Raw genomic sequence first — 14,852 nt, forward strand, 5'->3', positions numbered from 1 at the left:
AGATTAAGTCCCCACTGATCCACCACTGCCATGGATTGTCGACACATACAGAAGGCGGACAGACAGACTGAGCAAAAACATGCAGAGAGAACCTGAGACGGCAAAATCCTATGGTCGATACGGCTTTACTCTGAAAGGTTCTGACCGGATGTTGTATTTGTTTTTTGTTTTTCGCTTTGAGAGTTTAACACAACAACTGCTGCTCAGTATAAAGTGTGCATAAAATGTTGTCCAATCCCTCAGGTTTTGCTGAATGTTTACATGAATGGGACGATCTAGACAAAGACTACCAGCACATCCAGGTAAGCAGTCTCTTCTTATACCGAAGTCCCGCTGTTCCCGGGTAATCTAGCGATACTGTTAGCCTGAGTCCGGACGGCAGAGTTCCGCCCTCTCGAGTCCTGTTAACGCCAGACTTAGTGGAGGGCAGGGGATCGAGACCCGGGGTCAAGCAGGATGTCAGTCAACAATGAAACTACTGCCATTGTCTCATCAGATAATGACAAGATGATATACATCTAGTCATATACATCTATGTCAATATAAAGATATAGATATAAGATATAGATATCTATATCTTGTATATAAATTGGATTCCAGTTAGTGATACACGTAACCACTAAGTGTCCATGTACAGTATGTGGCTAAGGACTCCCATGTTTAAAATGAGAAACTGCTATTGTCAATTGAACATTTATACTTCTAAAATCTGCAGGAGAGCCATCGGCTGTATAAACAGAAACTTGAGGAAGTAACCAAACTGCAAGCCAGCTGCTCCAGTGCCATCACCCGTCAGAGGAAGAAGCTGAAAGAGCTCACGGTCTCGCTGGGAGAGTATGTGTTGCTTGACAGCTGCTCATGTTTCAACCATGTTGAAGAACCAATGCTGAGAGTTCACAGTCCTCTATCAGATGAATACAGATGAGATCATATTCACAGAGTCCACAAGACATTTTCTGTCTGTAAATGTTGTAATCTCCTACTCCACCTCATTAATATAGCAGCAGCACCACATTTGTTTTTGTATCACAGAGGTCCTTTTTACAGATGAAGGGAATCATAGATGAAGTTTTAAATAAAGATTGTAATCTTGCTAAGGTGTAACAGCAGGTAGTGATGGTTGCTATGAGACCCTATTGGTCATGACATCGCTGATAGTTGTCAACATTTGCTAGAGAAGAGCAAGTGGGCATAGATTGCTCCAGGCATCATAACAATGCAGACAAAAGAAGTATTAAGAAGTTAACTTGCCTGTTACCTGTAATTTTTTTTTAAGTATGATTAATAATGTTTAGATAGGATATGCTGTCTGTATGTTACACATTGGGGATTCTCTTCAGTGTTTTCAGTTTCTGTGCTGCAGTTTTGAACCTTGCTTTACTTGTTACCACATAGAAAAGTAATTCTGAAATTTTAAATGCAGAAAGCCTAATCAAACACATCAAAAACAGTTTCTTCTTGAGATTCATATGAACAGAATATTCAGCAGTGGACTCTTTATTGGGAATCCGACCCATTTCAGGCTGTAGTTAGTGGTGTGGTGTTGAGTTGGACTGTGTTAAAACGTATGTATCCAATATTCTGTGTATATGTAAATGAAGAGAAACAGTCTTTCAAAGATGTAGTCCAAACAATACATAACTCTTCTTCTGTAACTGTGGCCTATTTCTCTACGATAGATGCAAAGAAAAATGTTCAGCAGACCGATTGAGTCCAGAGGAAGCCAAGGCCATAGGTGAAATCCAGGAATGCATGGAGGACAGAACAGACGCTTTCTTTGAGATGGAAGCTTTCCTGCCAAAGAAGAACGGGTTTGAATATTTAATATCAGTTTATTATTCAAGGTTGTATTTGTTTTGTTTGTTCAGATACTTGTACCGACACCTCACCGACACCAGTATTTTCTTTTTAGTCATTCACATTTGAGATTTACAACCTAATAATAACCTTCTTGTGTTCAGGTTGTACCTCACTCTTGTTCTAGGAAACATCAATGTGACACTCCTCAACAAACAAGCAAAGTAAGACATGCTGTCAGGTTATATGGAGCAGATGAATGATGCAGAGACTGCCTTTCAAATGAATGTCACATTAACCATCATTCTCTTCCTTTCCTCCCCAAACAGATTTGCTTACAAAGATGAATATGAAAAATTTAAGCTGTTCCTCACTGTCATCCTCTTCATCTTTTCTTTCACCTGTCAGTTTTTGTTCAGCTACAGGTAGGACATCATGCACATCTCTAAAACCACAATGACTACAACAGTTAAACCACTAAAATCAAGACGGAAGAATAATACTAAGATAAGATAAACGCTCCTTTATTAATCTCGTGAATGAGAAATTCCCTGTTTCAGACCCCCTGTGCCCCCCTCTCCTTGAACTTTTTAAGTACACCCTGAGGTATAATAGGCAATATGAGGCACAAGTAGATTGACGTTCAAACAGCAGGAAGCCACAGCCGCTGGAGGAACATGGCCAAATAGTGTGAACGCAGAGTCCAGGATGGCATCAGTGAGGTTGATGTTTCCATGACATTATGACTATGTTGACTTGATATCTTGTAAATCATTTTGTGATTGTATGTCAGAGCCCTCGATGCCCTGTTCAACTTCCTGTTGGTGTGGTATTACTGCACACTCACCATTCGGGAGAGCATCCTCATCAACAATGGCTCAAGGTTTGGAACCAAGTTGTTTTTATATGAACGGGGATAAGCTGACTGGTGTTATCAACACTTCCTCCTAAGCCATACTTAAAACACAGCAATAAGCAATAAATCTCATTTGAAGTGTCTGAAGAGGGCAGAGAGCTTCATAAGCTGAAGGAATGTGAAAAAAGTAGAAATGCCATTTTTCCTTTGTCAGCAATCCTTTTTGAAAAGTTTCATTTTAGGCTGGTAAAACTAGAAATAATTGAACATCTATTTAGTTTTCTTCTGTTACTGTAGTGTTTTAAGGATTTGAGTGATGCTGAGTGATGACTAATTCATTCACATACATACACAATTCTGGAATCTTCAATGAGCCTAAAAAATGTATCCTTCTCACTCATTCATGCTTGTGGATATACGGTGTAATAATAGTGGTATATAACTAGTGGTACACACACTGGGCCAGATGTAATGAGCCTTTTGCAGTGGTTTGGGATACAGCTATGATGCATTCTGCTCTAAAGAACATGCATGTTATGGATCAAACAGGCTCGCAGGCTCGGGAGCAGTTTGCATGTCAACCACCCTGCTGTCTGTCTCTGTGTGATGAAGCTAAACAGCTGCAGGTCCACGTGTCTGGTGGATTGTGATGTGGGTGGGATGTCCCCGCGTCACCAGTGTTCATTAGGTATAGTGTCATGTTTCATTGTCTAAAAGTGCTGCCCAAAGACCATGTCCTTCATCCATGTACTTTCAGGATCAAGGGGTGGTGGGTGTTTCATCACTATGTGTCCACCTTTCTGTCTGGGGTCATGCTAACCTGGTGAGTGACCTTGTTTGCCATTTTCCTTTTATTTTACAGATAGTCTTAGTGTGACTTTGATACCGCTTACATCTTAGATTTAAGCCATTTGAGCCAGAAATACTTGATGCCTTTCCAAAGAGATGATCAGTAAGTTGAGGCGGATACTGGGCCTGTACTCTGAAGGAAGCTCAACTGATTTTGGCCTTGTTTCCATAAGCTGGCCCCACAAAATCGAAACCCCACAATCAGGGCTAATTCACAAAGACACTAATGTCAAGCAAGGGGTGAGGGCTCAAACGCAGGCCAATTCAAAAGAGATGTCCTTTAATAAATCTAATTGTCCATTTAGGAAAGGAGGTAAAACAAGATGCACTGAACTAAAAAAAACTAAATGGACAGAAACACAAAACCACAAGATACTACAAAATAAAACAGGGAATGGACAAAACCAGATCACAACACTGTTTCTTGTTACTCAAACATCACCAGTGATCGGTACTTTAGATAAAGCACAATTCATCATTATTCTTTTGGACGCAAAGCAAGCGAGAAGTGCACATAAATGTTGCGCTAAGAATCTTTGGCGTTGCCAAAGGCCCTGCACATAAAGACCGAGGTGATTACAGAGATGATTACACAAAGATACAGTATATTTTAAACTGACATTATTCACACATGCTATCACAGGCACACAAAGGTTTAAGGCAGCATTTCTTAATCACAGCAATTTTCACAGATACTTTTTCAGTGAAAAGACATGTCACCTGAATGTTCCTGTATCTGTGTTTGTGTGTCATATTGTGAAAAGTCAGTGTGTGTGGATATATTTTGCAGAGAAACACTCTGTTCTTTTTGTTGACAGGCCTGAAGGTGCTCTTTACCAGATGTTCAGGAACCAATTCCTAACCTACTGTCTGTACCAAAGTAAGACCTACCCTTAGATATAGATATACACTTCTAGAAGTAGAACTTTCCGGGCGAAACACGTCTTTTGATCTTGGCTCTTTTGTTTTTCTGTGTATGGCCCCAAGAAGAATATAGTGTTTTTCTACTTCTGACATCCCCCTGGCTATAATTGGTCAAATCTTAAGACAAATCCTAGGGACTCAACCTGGAACATTAAACGTTCAGGACTGAGACTGGCACCAAATAAGCATCTGAAAATCAGTGATGTCTGTAAAATGATGTACTGCTTTGTCTTCCCTCTGTTCTGTTTGGAAAGTAGGCTTTGTGCAATTTCTGCAGTATTACTACCAAAGTGGCTGCTTATACAGGCTGCGAGCTCTTGGTGAAACGCACAACATGGACTTGACAGTCGGTGAGTTTACTATTCTCTCTAAACTATAATTTAAAAAAAATATTCAAATATCCAATACATCTGAACTCACACACGTTCAAGTAGCATCTACCCTTCTCTACTGCTCTCGCTTCTCTCTAAAAGGACAGATCTTTAAAACAGAGTGATGGTTTCCTTTGTGGTTTTGATATGTTAGATTTTCTTCCACACCTGAGGAAGCAGTATAAAGTGTGGATCTTAAAGCAGCATGAAATACACATTACCTCTTTCTCTGTCTCTTCTCAGGCAAACGTCTCTCTAAACAGTATAGCCGATCCTACTAAAAGATCCAAAGTTCAGACTCACCTTAGACTCAAAGATCATCTTATGCTCATAGACCCCTGTCCTCTTGGATAGGTCAGGTCAATCACTCTAGAGAACTCTGTTGAATTCTCTAATAGACTACTTAGCAATCACAATTTTTTAAATTGAATTATCCCCTTAAAGTTTTACTAAAGTGGATGCACTTAGTTACTTTAGTCTTAAGTACCTAGTTACCTTAACGTCTGTGGAGTGTTAGCTGTACCGTTGTCCTGTATGTGTGACGCATGTCTGTTCTATGTGCTTCAGAGGGTTTCCAGTCATGGATGTGGAGAGGTTTGACCTTCCTCCTTCCTTTCCTGTTCTTTGGTCAAGTAAGTGTTGTGACTCAATGGCCATTACTTGACAGTTTGTAGGTTACTTTACTATATTTTATTTGTACATACAGAAGAACATTGAGATACAAACAATACCTTTTGCAGGGTGAGACTGGTGTCAGAGTAGGTTATTAATTATTCACAGTTCTGCATAAATGCATAAGCTTTATACTGCCTGTGGTGTAAAAGCAAATGAATGTCACATCAAAGAAGGAAACTTCTCTGCTTTAGAGCGCCACGTTTTAGGAGGGATGGTCTCTGTACGTGTGCCTGTGAGGTGTCTTCATGTCCCATCACGCATGTGTGTATGTGTGTGTGAGAGAGTGAAATGCAGAGCACAGAGTCTAATACTTGAGGAAGCAGCACAGTGCTACTGGAATGTATGCACGTTAATATATAAACTTCTCATTTAAATTAATGATTAATCAACTGAATGGCTTTGATGTGTTTTCTTAAATCACTGCAATGTGTAAGTCAAGTACAGTTAAAAAATCACACAGATTTCATACAACAGTATCAATAAGAAGTAATGGCATTCATGAATGGAGCACAGTTCTGTTACTAGCAGTTACTTTACATGTTAGCATAACTAATCAGCTGGTCTGACGCACATTTCTTTGTTTGGCAGTTCTGGCAGCTCTACAACGGCATCACGCTCTTCAGGATGTCTCAGTTCCCACAGTGTAAAGAATGGCAGGTTGGTGCATTTTTATCATTGCTTCATCATAAATGGACAGACGTAGACAATAGATAATTCTATGATAAAAGTAAAACAAAGAAAATTAAAAGATGCACAACAACATGTGTTTGTCAGAGAATGTTTATTTCCGATCTTGCTGCTCCCTGGCTCCCTAAATGGCAGATCTACTTTTTTGGTTGAATTGCACTACGGTGCCACATTCATTTGACTACCTGGTGCAAAAAGTAACCATACTAAAGGTCGTAATTTCACTGAAAGAATGTGGCAAATGAATTTGGCTAAAACATGGAGGATCCATTACACTCACATGATACGAATACATGTACATTCATACTAATACAATTTCATGTGTAAAATTCCAAACGAGCACTCAAGTACTATTGTGGCTGATCAAAGATGTTTTTGCTGTGGTCCAGGTTATGATGTGTGGCTGTTCTTACCTGGTACTCTTCATGGGAAACTTCTCCACCACTCTGGGTGTTGTGTTTTACAAGTACATGAACAACCAGGACAAGCCCAAGAGTTTCTGAGAGTGGAGCCATTCAGCAGACAGACTTACCACAAGTCCTCTCGTGGAATCTGTTTGGAGCATTCAGAACTCTGTGCTGTATCACTTCCTGCCATGTCTTATTTGTTTAGTATTGGTTTCAAAATAACTTTTCATAATGGCTGATCACCGCTGGCTACAGAGTTGTAGAAAGAAAAAGGTATTTGACAAGTGAGATCCTTAGGCCTCAGATAAGGACAAGTTCTGTTACTATTATATTTATTCAATAAATAGTTTTACTGTGCTTCTGACAATCGGTACAATGTTTTGTTTCCAGAAATAAAAATCCCTTGATATAGCTTCAGTAACCAATGAACTATTTCTGTGGATATCGGCTTTGTAGATGCTGCTGCTGCTGCTGCTGCTGCTGCTGCTGTGTTCCATATTATCTTCTAAATGAGGACAGGGGATGTGTGAAAATGTTATATCATATAATAGATAATGTCGGATAAGCATTGCTATAATTATGATTAAGAAATGTTTGACCAAAATACATCCTTTGTGTAATCATGATTCACATACTAATATGATTGGTATAGAAGCCATTCTTCACAACAACAAAATATATTAAACCTGAAATGACAATATAGTGTAAGTCAAATGACTGTCATCTTTTCTCTGATACATTTTTATATTTCTCTTCACTGAATATGTGAAGTGACTCAAGCCATGTTTACATTCCAGGCCTTAATGCGCAATTCAGATTTTTGTAGTTAGATCCCATCATTCTGTTTTAATGGTTCATGTTGTAAGTGACACCAGTCCAACCACAGCTCTGCATGCATGAGCAAAACATTCATGTGAAAATGGACTTCAATTGTTATGTTCCTTCTAGCTTGGTTTGGATGGTAACTTCTCCAGAAAAGTCTTACCTACAATTAGTTCATCGATAGCATCTCAAGATCATGGACAGTGCCTGCCTCCTACAGGAGAATGATGGTTAGCATCGCGCCTGCACAAGTCCAAATTGTGGTGTGGGCCCTTGGTGTGTTCTCTGGGTGGTCATTTGAAAACATCTTTTGTTTTCTCCCAATCACTCCAACGAAATTGAAACCCTGTCCTGAACCAATCTCCCCACCCCTCAGCTGTGAGGGGATACAGTTTATCTACATCAGGAGTGTCAATACAGGCATTACGGATGACAGAATTGTCCACACAGTTTCTGAAAAAGATATAAGATTCTGGGTCCTTGACATCTGTTTCCACCCGATGTCACTGAAGGTTTCGCCTTCCATGACACCATCTCATACAGTCCTCGAGCATTGTTCAATCCCGGACACACTTTGCTGTTAATTACAGCCCAATCTTTTCCCGCAAAACATATGCAAAGTATTTTCTTTCAAAAACATCTCTTCAAGCTCCCCTGTATACAGATATACTCCGCCGTCATCCAGGTCCCCTTATACAAACCACAAACAAACGACAGTCACAGATCCCACTAATATTTTGCCTCCTCACCTCAGCTGTACCCATTACCCCTAATCCCAGCCTTGTGGTGTACATGACACTGTGACATCATTCATGATGTCATTATGGGGGGTGCTAGGCTGGTTCCATTCATATCTCCCACTACTATCAGAATCGGAATCAGTATCAGAATCGTTTTTATTGCCTGGTAGATTTTCACTTACAAGGAATTTGCTTTGGTGTATGGTGCAATAAAGATATTGAGAGAAAGGTAAATCAATAAAAAAAACAAAAAACAAAACAGTTATCAAGTGTGCAAGATCATCAATTGCAAGCATTCTTTCCAGTAGCAATGTCAGCGAAAACCAAAACAACAAATTTTATGTAAATTAAATGAAATGTCCCGCAATTGCTGGAGCCCTGAACAATGTTTTTGCCTAGTTTGGAGACGATTGGAGGACATTTGGATAAGATAAGATAAGATAAGATACTGTAAGATGACTTCATTATGTCTGAAGCAGGTCTTTAGCCTTTGAATGAGTTGTATTACACCCCAATGACCACATGGTGGAAGCAGTGATTTGTAAGAAGTGGCAGAAAACGCCAGGCTGCAGTGTGAGCCTTCAGTCAGATTTTACCAAACTCAAATCAAGTTGATTTGTTTATCCCAATATGACTTACAAAGTCTTTAGCTTTAGAAGCCCACAACAGCAGATGGTTCCCAACCCAGCCCAGAACTCTGTAGGAAGAGGAAAAACTCAATGAATAAAGAGAAGGAAGAAACATTGGGAGAAGCAATCTAAAGGGAGATTCCGCTCCTCAAATGGCCATGAGTGCAATATGAACAGGTGGGATATACAATAATACAGCAAAAGATAAATGACACGAGACGTGCGAGAGGTAGGTAGGTAGTCGTAGCGGTGGTGATGTGTGTCGGGAATAACTCTTTATTTTGATTTCGTATGACACTTACTCCTATAACACAGAACTATTGAAAAGGAAATTTAGGTCCAACAGAACTGTTTCATGAACTATGTAAACAAAAAAAGTTAGGCAACTGGCAGGCTTGTAATTCAGAGGAGTTTGTGTGTGTGTAATGTCCTATATTTTGATGATTCTATGGACTGTGTTCTGAGCCATTCATGTCAAATGCACTTTAAATAAAGCTGGATTTGACCGATTTCCCCTGCCCCCCAAAATGTCTTGGATGAACCAGACCTGGAGCGCTTGGGAGAGCAAAGCAGGGCTGAACAAACGGCATGAGGAGAAAGTGAAGCAGTTGTAGAAGGGGAGCAGGGTGATGTATTCTCTCAGTATGAACGCCTTTAATCTTTCTTATTTAAGTGGCAGCGGTGGGGGGCTTCAAGAGTGAACCCAAGGAGAGTGAGATGGGAACTTAGCCTCAGCCTCACATCAGGAGGTTGAGTAGAAGGGAGGAAAGGGCCAGACCTAGCAGACCTTCACCTTTAACTTAATCCACCTCCCTATGGGACCCAAATAAAGACCCCTTATCTGTTCACCTTCTCTGCTGGTTGGAGAACATCTCCAGCAGCTGCAGTGAAAGAAAGGGGGAGTCTGCCTGACTCGGTCTGAAACACACAAGCTCCCCTATATCAGATAAGTGGAGGGCAGTGCTGATGAGGTTCCATCTGGGGCAGACAGATTAACAACAATGCTCATGAAATTAAGCATTTCAGAGGAAAGGCTGGTGCAGGCCCAACCAATTATGTTTTATTATTTGTAGAATGATGCTGCTTTTTACACTCTATCTTTGTTTGATGGCAGCCAATTAAATTTAGATTTAATTCATTTAAATTCCATGGGCAGAACAGAGCTGTTTTCCATGTCCATAAAGCAGTGAGCTGAGAGTGAGAGTGTGGTGTGGCCTCACTGTTAAATCAGCACATGGAGCAGTGTTGTTTTGTCAATGGTGGCTTTAATCTGTAAGGCCCCTTCTGTGATTTGTAACCAGAAGTCATCCGTATGTTTAATCCTCTGCTTTCTATCTGTAATCTATGGTCATGGCCCTCATAGATGAAGTTGTTTTTCACTTGTATTTGAAAGGTAATAGTTGGGTTTCTGGAGTCCACTGTATTTGATGGATGGATTCCATACTGCACAGAGTTTTGATATAGAACCACAAACTGCACCCCTCTGTGGATGAGACAAGTACCAAACTCATGTCCTGAAACAGACTGTTATGTTGGTGTGTCTGGTGGCCTGAAGTAGAAAACTTCAGGCCATGAACTCACCCAAACACTCCTAGTATGAAGAACATTTTCATTTCAGTATATGTTCGAACATAATATATAACAAGGATGTCTAGTACTGCTTGCTGTTACTGTGGATCAGATCTGCTTTGCCCTTCCTCATTTGTAAATGAAGTCCAATGACAGCAGCTCCTTCACATTTGAATTATGAACTAAGAGGAGGATTGAATATGCATATTTAATCAGAGGGGAGTGGGATTGCATCCACTTGTGCATAGAATGCGTGTGCTGTGCGTAAATGTGAGGGAGCGGGCTCTGCAGAATGTGAAGAAAAAAGAGAATTCATCTTGTACTCAGCTCTTTCTTCCCCCCCTCTGTAGAACTGATTGCATTAAGTTTGGTGTCTTGGGGGTTTGGTTCCTATAGCAACCAGAAGAAGCAGACAGCTAAGACCAGACAAGCTGCCATTCGCCCTTACATTCTAATGTTAAACCATCAAAGAGCATTTTAGAACAAGCAGGGTTCTCTTTTTATCTTATTGGAAATAGAGCCAGTTTCACTAGATTAAAAGAATAGTGAAGCTACCAGCTGAACTACTTTTTCAGTAGCTTGACAGTAGTACAGCAATATTGAAAACAATGAAGATTTTCCTGTAAATTATTTGTCCACTAGTAGTGGAATAGCTTGGCAGAAGCTGCACTGCTACTCCCACGAAGATATCCAGCTTGCATCACTCCCAGTCAAATCATCTTATTGGAAATGTAGTCTACACAGTCAGACTCCTCACAATGCTACATTACTTATCCCTTTATATTGAAATTACACAAAGACTATTTTCCATGTTCCCATGAATGGTAATTTTTTGATTTGATTGTCTCTACTCGCTATTATGAATGGTTTAGTTATATGAAAAGGTAAATTTAATTGATCTAAGTCCCTTACTTTCCTTAAAGCGAATTTGCCGATGTAGGTGTTAGGATGTTGAACTTAACAAGTAGAAACGATAAGTAAAATCTCAGCCATAAATCTAAATAATTCTAAAAAAGCTGGGATGTACAATTTGTGAAATATCTGTAGCAACGTAGGACGTCCCAATAAGCTGTAGACAGCATGATTACTAAGGCAACTGACTACCCTGTCTACGTAGGCAGCAGACTATGTAGGCAGCTCACTAGGTATTGGGATGGATCCTAAGTGTGCTTGTTGGCCAGATGGTGAATTTAGCCTGAGCCAAAATTAATGATGGCACATCCCCCCCCTGTTTGCAGCCTTGCACTAAATCCTTTGAAAAGAAAAATACGCTTATCACTGGGAGCCACAGATTGGGATACCAGATAAGTGTTCAATTTTCATGTTAAACCACAAAAATAAATCCCTAAATGTCTAAATGTCTAAATGCAACTCACCTGGGCCAGCTCTCCTCAGTATCAATACAATCCTTTCACAGTCATAGCAGACATCCCATCCTATGTCCTGTTTGTTTGTCTTCCACATTGATTAACTCTCAAGAAATGTTCTGTGTTCCATTGAAACACCACTATAATGTCAGTATTTTCAACCACAGCTAGCCAGGATGCTGTCTTTCCTTGCTCCAGATTGCTTCATTTTAAGAGCAGCCACTATTCGAGCCCTTGCTTAGCCACTGCATTTCTGCGCAGGCTCATATACATTTCCAAATGTTTATCTGGGCACACTGAACGCCAGTTTACACATTATACTGATACTTTATACAATCGTCCATGCTCTGGGAACAAACGATGTGCAGGAGTGATCTCTGGGCTCGGATTTCCTGGCATTCTTTATATGCAGGTGCACTGGAAATCATAATCATGAATATTCTGTCTGATTTGAGTTTGAGCTATTTGACTTGGAATCAGGCCTGAGCCTTGATCCAAAAGTGCTAGCCAGATACGCAGCGTACAACAGTTTTACAGAGAGTTTTGAATCCAAACCTGACTGTAACCTGAAAAAAACAAGGGAAAGGCATTCTGAAGCTTTTTCATCACCAAGTCAGTTTTACCCTTATATCAATAACAGTCCTCTTGCCTAAAATTTACATTTGAACTAAACTCCATTTATCATTGTCTACTGTCAACTTCGTCAAAACGTCCCATGCCACTTGCCGACTTGTCTGCTCATCTTTCTGAAAAGTGATCACAATTCATCCATTAAAGATCTCAAACAAACATTATAAAAAAAAGACAAGCTCATAACTTCAAATTATGACATGCTACTTGTGCAAACAGGCTTCTGTAAAAGGTGTGTGTGTGTGTGTGTGTGTGTGTGTGTGTGTGTGTGTGTGTGTGTGTGTGTGTGTGTGTCAGTAAGGTCACAAGAGTCAAAACTTCCTGAACTGCAACCAGTTTTCAACAAGGGTACTAATGATGGTCATAAAGTGCCGCCTCCATCCCCTTCATAGGGAGTTTGAGCTTGTTTCTACCTTCTGATGACAATGACATCACTGAGGCAAAATCTTGCATTATGGCTGCATTATGGGTTGATGGTGGCTTTCTGCCTGCTGATGATATCATACTGTCTGACATTGCTTATGCAACATGCAACGACCTCACTAAATCACCGTCATTGTGTGTTGGGATGTGTGTGTCTATGTCAGAGAGAGAGAAAGGGAGAGAAAGAGCATCTGTGACAGCTTAAAAATATCACATCACTGTTTTGTTTTCTCATACAAAAGCTTTTCTTTCCCTTGTCTGCTTCATTACTTTTGTTTCTATCTTTTGTTTAGCACCATAGAGAGTAATGCAGTTTTTGGAGCGTAATGTTCCTCAGTTGTTAGTGTCACTTTCACTGCCGCCATTGCTGGTGAGTAGTTGTTACTGCTTCCAGTTTACCATGGTTACAACTGTCTCCTAAATCTTCATGAACAAAAACAAAAACTGCCATGTGTGAGCATACAACTCTATCACACACCTTGTATTTTTTTAATTTAATTTAAGTTTCTTTAAAAAAGGTGTACTTTGTCAAATCTTTTGTGTGTCTGTGTGTGTTAGATGTTTTTCAACACACATATACATACTCACACACACTGATGATATATGTACCATACAGATGAGCAGAAAAAGGCACACCAACACTCTGTCCACTATGCCAATTTGCTACTGTCAGGACACTCTAATCTACCACAAAGAAGGAACAAATATGTCATGATCATCACACAAGCAATGTGACAATTCAAGGCATGCAGGCTTATAATAAGTGTCTTGCTCCAGAGAGTCCATAAATGAGCCCAGATTTTCACAAATGTGGAATACTTTCCCTTTATTTCAAAATGACACTAACAACACTATATATGTTATCATTTGAGTTCACAGATTCACAGAACTGCGCAACAATGCATTTCCCTATTGCAAACGCAAACAACAAATTTGTCTTCATAATGTTTTTACATGTCATTTTACACGTACTTACATGTCTGACATGACATTTCTTCTATTTGATATGCAGCTACAAAATATGTTCCTTTTACTTATTTTGGCATATTTTTTTATTGAAGCAAGCATTTGACATGACAGAGTGGCAGAGAGCCAATAGGGAGAGAGAGAAAGAAGAGCTTAAAAATAGGCAAAATAGACAATGTAATGTTCAAGTAAATTAAAACAGAAACATCAGGAAACCACGGCCGCGGAACGTTGTGAAAACATGGCGCAGTAGTGTGGACGCAGAGTCCAGGCAGGCATCAGTGATGTTGATGCGATGATCTCATAGGTAAAGTTTTTACAGGATGATGTCAAACAGCAGTGTAGGCAGCGACTGATTGCATCATAGGCTGTGGTGAAGAGAAGACGACAAAGATAGGATATCCCACCCAAAGACCCGACCCAACCCCACCTTCACACAAACCCAGTCTGGGATAAAAAGTGAGAAAAATAAAAAGAGAACTGTTCTGTGTTCAGGTTTTCAGTCATTGGTCTGGCACAGCCTGTAGATCTGTGGAGTAGGAAAGAAATGGTCGCCATCTCTGATAGAGATAGAACTTATCAGTGTGATAAGTCGATATTTTCTCGAGGTTTAAGAAAAAAACATTGTGTCCCTCAGCCATTGTGAAATAGTGGGAGGAGTGAGGGATTTCCAATGCAGAAAGATAAGATAAGATAAGATAAAAGTTTATCATCCCAAGGGAAATTACTGGGCAACAGTTACAGTACAGTGCAGAATGAAACTAGAACGAGAACCTAAACTAGTGCAATAAAGAAACGTGCAAGAATGCAAGCAGATAATAAGTACAACATAATAAGTACACACAATAAGGGAACGAAGTACATACAATAGGGGAACAGTACATGACAGTACAAATACATAAGGAGGACAAGGGAACAAAGTGCAAAATGTGCATCTGGCTGGGAGGTATAAGTAATTACAATCTACACAACATCTACAGCATACACGTGTGAATATATGATATACAGCAGCGTGTTGTGCGATATACTATAAAGTGACAGTGAAACAGTTTTGGGGGAAGCCTCAGATCCCTATGTCCCCACCGACCCGAGGTAGATTTATTATAAAGTCCGATGGCCACAGGGAGGAAGGATTTCCTG

The 14,852-nt window shown here is 40.0% G+C and overlaps 1 protein-coding gene across 2 annotated transcripts; it reads left to right on the forward strand.

Moving 5' to 3' along the window:
* Positions 1-162: 162 nt before the first annotated feature.
* Positions 163-6,978, forward strand: tmem120aa (transmembrane protein 120Aa). Of its 2 annotated transcripts, none has more exons than XM_076161429.1 (12): positions 163-302; positions 716-834; positions 1,680-1,811; positions 1,962-2,021; positions 2,127-2,222; positions 2,591-2,680; positions 3,411-3,476; positions 4,321-4,382; positions 4,681-4,776; positions 5,365-5,429; positions 6,061-6,129; positions 6,549-6,978. In XM_076161429.1, the coding sequence occupies exons 1-12, from the start codon at positions 225-227 to the stop codon at positions 6,660-6,662; spliced, it is 1,047 nt and encodes a 348-aa protein (XP_076017544.1). In that variant the 5' UTR covers positions 163-224; the 3' UTR covers positions 6,663-6,978. The 2 variants fall into 2 exon arrangements, with proteins under 2 accessions (XP_076017544.1, XP_076017545.1); XM_076161430.1 differs by having other exon boundaries at positions 4,684-4,776.
* Positions 6,979-14,852: the final 7,874 nt, after the last annotated feature.

Source organism: Genypterus blacodes, unplaced genomic scaffold, assembly GCF_046128005.1.
Source record: "Genypterus blacodes isolate CSIRO-AG114 ecotype Tasmania unplaced genomic scaffold, CSIRO-AGI_Gbla_v1 ptg000111l_1, whole genome shotgun sequence".
NCBI lineage: Eukaryota > Metazoa > Chordata > Actinopteri > Ophidiiformes > Ophidiidae > Genypterus > Genypterus blacodes.